Here is a 7,723-nt window from a genome sequence, read left to right on the forward strand (position 1 = left end):
AGCTTCGCTATATGTTCATGGGGAATATTAGCAATGGAACACTCTCAGTCTTCATTTTGGCTTTTGGGTGACATATGAAAATAATTAATCCTGCATTCCAAAGAAAAGAAAAATGTCAAAATTACTGCTTGAGAAGCAATTAGATGACCAACTTTATTAAAGATATAGATCATCAATAAAGGTGAGATTCAGGGAGAATTTGTGAGGAGAATTTCTTTGAACAGAGCTGGATTGTGAGCTTCCATCATCCCAGAGACTGTATGGGATGCCTGTCCTTCATTTGTAGTCGAGAGAGGTTTGACATGTTCCCTAGCATCAAAGGGACACATTGGCCAGATCTCTGACTCCCACCTGTAAAACCTGAAAGCAGAGATGGGCTCTGAAGGTGGGAGCAAAGGACAAGCAGTTGGTTTGAGACAGGTCTACTGAAGCAGGAAATAGATGAGTATTTCTCATGGACCAGCTGGGAGGCCTGGTGTCATTTTAAAGCCTACCTGAGATATCAGTGTGGAGGGGAGCTGGTACCTCATTGGGCGAGTCCATGTAAAGTGGACCACTGAAGGGTCAGTAGCTGAGAGGGAGCAGCCAACCAGAGACATGCCCACCACACTTCGCAGGAAGTACCATCAAATATTCCCAGTGAGAGCCCCTGAAAAACGAAGGCCCAGAACTTACATAGGCAGCTTATAACAGTGCCGGATAAGTAAGACCGTTCCTGCTCTCATATCTCTGGACACCCCTCCATGCTTTAGATGCTGGTCTTGCCAGAACTGTGATTAGGAGATGGGGGACAAGAGAAGGAAGCATGACCTCCTTCCCTGGCTTCTTCCTGGAGAGGGCCCTCAGATCGGGGAGAAGAGAGTTTTTAACTTTAAGTTAGAACTGTTTAAGGCCATGACACTCTAAATTCTGAATTAGAACTATACTTTTAAAATTTTTAAAGATGATTGAGCTTTTCTTTCCCTAAGAGTGGTCAGAAAAGTCCCAAGACTGTCTTGAGTTTTTGTCCAGGATCAGAGGTGGTATTTCCCCCCACTGAATAAGAAGCGACTCGGGGGACAAAAATCACCATGCTGAGGGTGTGGATGCCTGATCGTGGCGTTGTGCACCAGAGGCTAAACATTAATGAATGCCAACTATAATTTTATGTGTGTGAGGTGATGGCTGGGTGTGAGGTGGGAGAGATGGTGGGTGGGGGGAGGGGGGTTCACAGTGTGAGGGATGTAGATGGTGGGCGTCTAAGTATTACCTTGTCTTATACACCTGAAACTAATAAAAAAAAAAAGAAATGAAAGCAAAAAAAAAAAAATCACCATGCTTTCTGGTTATGTCCTACATGTCTGGTTTGTTCATGTACTGTTTCCATCTAGAAAATATAACATCTGTAGGGCCTTTTTAAAGTAAAGGAGCCTTAGAGAGCATCCAGTTTTCTTTTTACACGTGAGAATTCTAAAACCCAGAGTCTTGGATTCCAATGCCAAGCATCCTCAGGTTTAGGTCACCTTGGCCAACTGCCTTTGTCTCGTGAGTTTTGGTATCACAGAAGCATGGCCAAAATGCTTTAAAAAGGCAGAAGTGATTATAAGAATATCTGTTTCCCTAGGTGTTGATCTCAAATGATACGATGTGTGTGGGGGGTGTTTTAATAACAGTGAAAAGATACCCGAGTATGTATTTCATTATTACTGTTGGTGACAGACTCAGGATTAGAATCAAGGTGTCCCGATTTAATCTGGTGCCCTTTCATTTTACCAGACCATCTCTGTTTTGCATATTATGATATATACCAACGAGGAGATAAAGATCTGAAGAATGGCTACCTCGATGTAGCCATTTCATTTCATTGACATGTTGTTGGATTGACCTGGCTGATCTGGAAAAATGGTCATTTCATTAAGTTTCTATACATATTCTGAAGTGGTCCCATAGCTTTAACATAGTGATTTGTCTTTAGTTAGATTTAAATAAAGCAAACACTAAAGCTTACCTCAATTACCAAAATACATAGCTAATGTAGATCTCAGGCGCTGAAGCACACCTTTCTGACTCCAGCACATAATTCATCACATAAAATCTGATGTTAGGACTTTATTTATTTGGATAGTTTGACATGAAGGGGGGGGAACATGTTTTTTAAATTCAGTTATTTGAATTTCCTAATTTTTATTCTAAATCGTGTATGTATGTATACACACAGATATATGATATAGATAATATATATGCATATGCGAATTAAATACTCACACATAAATAAATTCTAGCACCATTCTACCTCTAGCATTCCGTCACCATTCAGCAACCACTTCTTCTGCCCACCAATCTACTTCCTAACTACCTCTAGAGAAATTTCTAATTCACCTAAGAAGTAGTTTTTTAAAACATGAATATTTGGAAATCACTCAGAAGGACTACATAACACATCTTTAAACCTGCCCATTTCTTGGGATGAAAAACAAAGAAACTATTAAAATAGAGCATCAGTTAACCAGGATTCAAGGACTTTTCAAACAACAAAATTATGAACTTCAATTTGTTAAAAAAAAAAATAGCAATGTATTTGTGGAGCAAAAGTCAAATGAATTGGTAAGAATATATAAAGGGAGGAGAAAACATTTCTCTAGCAACATTTCATCTTTTGTTAGAATCTGGTACGGTGGAACAGTCATTATGGCCAAAAATTGCCAGTAATGTCACAAGAGTCACAGTCTATTTCTAAATTGCTCCTAGCATTAGTTCTACTAGGCTGTGGAAGAAAATAGCTATTTTCAGTAGATAGTGTAAAAAAAATCTAAATTAGAATGCATACATCTGGAAGAGTCACTGTAATAACAATTAAAAAGAGATGATATGTGTCTGTTTAAGCCCATTTTTTAGCAAACTTTGTGTTCTCTTATGGAAGAGGTTCAGAGGCTTTTCCTTTTAATTATGCTCTGGAGACCAAAAAGAAGCCACCAGGTTTCCCTTTCACATGATATCAGAATAAATCAACAAGATGATTTTATGCAGGGAAGACAGACGGGACAGGAAGAATTCAACATGTTTCTAAGAGAAAATTGTTATCATCACAGAAAGAAGGAAAAATGAAACAAGATCTACAAAAATGAAACAAGTGTAGAGGTAGAAAAAAGAATTAAGTTTTTTAGAAAACAAAACTCTGTAGCTTCCTAACCCAGAAAACTAAGGCTGACAGGCCATGTAGGTTGGTCAGAGAATTAGATTTGTTAGTCATTTTTTAATATGTCCAGGTGCAGAAAATATTTCTGACTTCTAAGGTAATGGAAAAAATTTGCAAGCAGTTGTGTGTGTGTGTGTGTGTGTGTGTGTGTGTGTGTGTGCAGAAGCAGATATACAGATGGAGATGGAGATAGAAATTTTTTTTCACTATAATGCCAATTAGTTTAAATGCCATGAAGTTAGGAGTTGTGTCTTGGGCATCTTTAAAAAAAATGTGAAAGAGATTTATTGGGGAGACTTTTGTGAGTTATAAAGGGGCAGAATAGGCAGTCTAACACCTGTGAAGTGGAGAGGGAAGGACAGGACTGGGTAGAAACAGTCTCAGACAACAGCACAGTCCTAAGGCAATTCTGGAAAGGCAGATGGGGAGTCCTTGAGCCAACATCACCCATCAGGGGAGTTGGCCATCATATTCATTCACTGTAGCCCCGTCATAACTCATTTACCGATAGAAACAGCATGGGGAAAGCATGACCTCAGCAGAAACACAGTGCTGGGTCCCATTGACAGCAGCTAGGATTCACAGTCAACTCCACTTCCCACAGGAGCAAATCTGAGTGATGCATTTCCATTGCCACCACAGCACCTTTTTAAGTCTTCAGGGTTTTGTGTTTGATGAACACGAAGACCATAAATGTTTTCATGCCACCAAATTTTACCTACATATTTGATAGCTGTCATGAATCATATTATGAAATTAATGAATACGTGGCTTAAAAATCAATACAACGTGTCATGTTTGTTCCCAATCTCCATATCAGATAGGTTCTGGGCCTCTGGGTCCACCTTTTTCTTTGGTAACAAAATTAGCATCATCTGGAAATTTTGTCAGTAGTTCTTTCTCTAAATGGGTACCTTCTGGTGTTTCAAAACGACCTTCTGGTAACTTTGGCTTCTTAAGGGATTGTTTGATAGGTTCAGACTTTCCTCCTTGAGAAGAACTTGCTTTCCTCAAAGAATAACACAGAAGGGATGATCCTTTAAAATCATGAACAAGACAAATATGCCTACTATCACCACTTCTACTCAACATGGTACTGGACATTTGCCACTCTCCACGCTGTGGCCAGAATGTGACTGAGAAACTGGGATAGCTGGTATAAGGTCATGGTGCTGATTCCCCTTGGGCATCTTTATTTCTCCTCACAGTACACTCCTCCTCAGCCAGAACCTAACACAGCTCTTCACCAAGAGACATTCAATAAGTATTTGAAGGCTGAATTTCATCTTGGACTATCTTGAACTACTGCCAGAGAACTACTTGTCTGAAAAGGACCTTGGCACACTGCTCAAGAGAGATACTCAGAGCAGCATAGATGAGACATCAGCTTAAACAAGAGTCTCAGGCTCTAGTTTGAGAGCCCCATTCGTAAAGATCCAGCAGATTCAGATAAAGCTGTCAGTGTCTGGGGGGCTGTGGGTTGGTTTACCAGGCTCCTCACATACTTGGGCAATGTCTCCTATAAAAGAACTCATCCCAAGGAAATAAAGTTGAACTTGGTACCCAAGTTTCACCCAAGGGCAGTGGTTCTGTATGAAATGAGAGGGCACAGTTTTGAGTATGTGTGGCTCACGTTGGTGTCTGACTGACAGGTATTATATAACACTGGTTAGAATTTAGGGCTTTGGGTATGAAGTCAAACTATGTAATAAGTAGCTCTGTGACATTGAGCAAATTCCTCAGCCCCTCTTAGCCTCAGTTTCCTTGGCTGTAAAATTGGGTCATCATTATTATGGAATCCCACAGGGTTGTGAAAATTACCTAAGCATAGTTTCTGATTTCTGCCAAGTTGACAAACCAGCCCCTACAAAAGTCAGAGGAAACCATGAACTAGAGAAGTAAAATTATGAAAACCTTAAGATGCCCTGAGGGGCTGAAGGCAAGTCTGTCGTAAATAAGTGGGGTAATGAGAAGGCAGCTTCCTGGGGTGGAAGGCAGCAGCTGCAGCAATGGAAAGACAGCTTTAAAGTTCTATTGTTTTTGTCTTGTTTTGTTTTGTTTCCCTATTGTTTTGTTTCCTCGCTTTACCTAGAGGCTATCATTGCTTGTCACACCCCTAGAGAAATTCAGGCTGCCAGAGGTCTGTGAGGGTGATAATCCAGATAACAATGAAGTCCTCTGTGGTGAACAGCTAATGAAAACAGGTATAGGATGGGAAAGGGGAAAATAGTAACTACAGTGGAAAGACCTGTTAGACACATCCTTAAGCAAGTGATCAAGGTTAGCATCGTCAGTAATAAGTCACAATTATATCATGTATCCCTGACATGACACAGTGAGAAGGGAAATTTAGCTCTGTGGTATTTTTCCCCAAAACCCATAACCCCATTCTAATTTTGAGAAAATATCAGACACACACAAATTGAGGGACATTCTACTAAACATCTGACGAGTGTTTTTTAAAACTGTCAGTCATGAAAAACAAGGAAAGTGAGAAACTCTCACAGATCAGAGGGTATGACAAATAGATGTAACATGACATCCTAGATTGGATAGTAGAACCAAAAAACATGACCTTAGAGGATAAACTAGTGAAACATGAATAAAGTCTGTAGTAGTTTAGTTAATAATATTGGACCAATGTGGATTTCCTAGATTTAACAAATGTACCATGGTTATGTTAGATGATAACATTAGAGGAAGCTGGATGAAGGATAGATGGGACCCCTTTGTACTACCTTTGCAGCTTTTCTGCAAATCTGAAATTACTTCAGATTTAAAAAGAAAATGTAAGTAAAACAGGTGCAGGTGACTCTCTGTCCTTAGCAGTCTCTCCTCCACCCCCATGTTCTACAAACCCCCAGGCCTGGAGGAGATTGCCTCATTCTTATGCTGGTTCTAAAGGTTTACTATTGAATTATCAGCAAGAGGAGTTGCCTGGTGGAGTAGCAGCATATGGGGTTCATGAAATTTGTCCAGTTATATTTCAAGCAATAATAGACTAGGTTGTTTGGGGCCTGCCGTCCCACTGAAGACAACTGAAATACTGGACAAGTATTTAAATGTCTTCTTTAAGTCATTGAAAGCTACAAAGGAAGTGAAGAATGACAAGTCCAAGAGTCAAGAGAGAAGAAAATCTCAAGAGAAATAAGCATGGCATTTGGGGCTTCATTTCTACTCAGGCCAGTTTTCAATTCAGAAAGTAGTGGCTAAAAGGCTGCGAAACTGAGCAGAGATTTTAAAAGACCTTTGGGTATTAGGTAGACAAAAATTAGAGTTGAAGTCCTGCCAAAAAAGGGAAGATTCTGATGAACACAACAGGTTTCAACAAAGGACAACATTCTATGAGTAAAGGTAAACCAGAAATAAATCAACCCTCCTAATTTCTCCAAAGAAGACATACAAGTGGCCAACAGGTATATGAAAAGGTATTCAACATCACTAATCATCGTGAAATGCAAATTAAAACCACAATGATATATCACCTTATTCCTGTTAGAATGGCTATTAAAAAGACGAGAGATAACAATTGTTGGCGAGGATGTAGAGTAAAGGGAAATCTTGTTCACTGTTTGTTGGGAATGTAAATTGGTGCAGCCACTATGGAAAACAGTATGGACTTTCCTCAGAAAAATTTCAAACAGTACTACCATATGACCCAACAATCTCACTTCTGGGTATTTATCCGAAAGAAATGAAATCACTGTCTCAAAGAGATGTCTGCACTCCCATGTTCAATTGCAGCGTTATTCACAATAGCCAACATATGGAGACAAGTGTCTGTCAATGGATGAATGGATAAAGAAAGTGTAGTATGTATGTATGTGTGTACACATACACAATGGAATATTATTCATCCTTAAAAAATGAAATCTTGCCATTTGCGACAACATGGGTGAACTTGGAGGACATTTTGCTAGGTGAAATTAACCAGACATAGAATACAAGTATTGCATGATATCACTTATATGGTTACCAGGGATTGAGGGTGGGGGAAATAGGAAGATATTAGAGTACAAACTTTCAGTTATAAGATGAAGAAGTTCTAGAGATCTAATGTACAGCATGGTAGCTATAGTTAATAATGTACACTTGAAATTTGCTAAGATAGTAGATCTTAAGTGTTCTCACCACAAAACAAGGTAACTATGTCAGGCGATGGACATAAAAATTAACTTGATTGTGGTAATTATTACACATTTAAAGTGTTCAATGTGGTATACTTATATCAAGTCACCAGAGTGAACACCTTAAATATATACAATTTTTATTTGTCAATCATAACTGAATAAAGCCAGAAAACACTGAGGTCTCAGCAAGACCACTAATTAAAGATCAACTTACAAAAATCAACAATATTTTCCTATAACAGCAATAACTAAATAGAAAATATCAAAACAATATGTCATTCATAATGGCCATAAAATATATAAAATGAATACACAATACCGCAATGGAGAAATTACTGAACTATATTGCATAACATAAAAGATCTGAATTTATAAAGAGATATTTCACGTTTTGGGCTCAGTCATCTTACTATTGTGA

At 38.8% G+C, this 7,723-nt stretch overlaps 1 protein-coding gene across 1 annotated transcript; it reads right to left on the reverse strand.

Annotated features, from left to right (window-relative positions):
- Positions 1-3,991: 3,991 nt before the first annotated feature.
- LOC308495201 (succinate dehydrogenase assembly factor 4, mitochondrial-like) lies at positions 3,992-4,343 on the reverse strand (the record flags this gene model as incomplete). Its single annotated transcript, XM_081043118.1, has 2 exons — positions 3,992-4,241; positions 4,273-4,343. 2 exons carry the CDS (start codon positions 4,341-4,343, stop codon positions 3,992-3,994), a joined length of 321 nt encoding a protein of 106 aa, XP_080899244.1.
- Positions 4,344-7,723: the final 3,380 nt, after the last annotated feature.

Source organism: Rhinolophus hipposideros, assembly GCF_964194185.1.
Source record: "Rhinolophus hipposideros genome assembly, chromosome: X".
Classification (NCBI taxonomy): Eukaryota; Metazoa; Chordata; class Mammalia; order Chiroptera; family Rhinolophidae; genus Rhinolophus; species Rhinolophus hipposideros.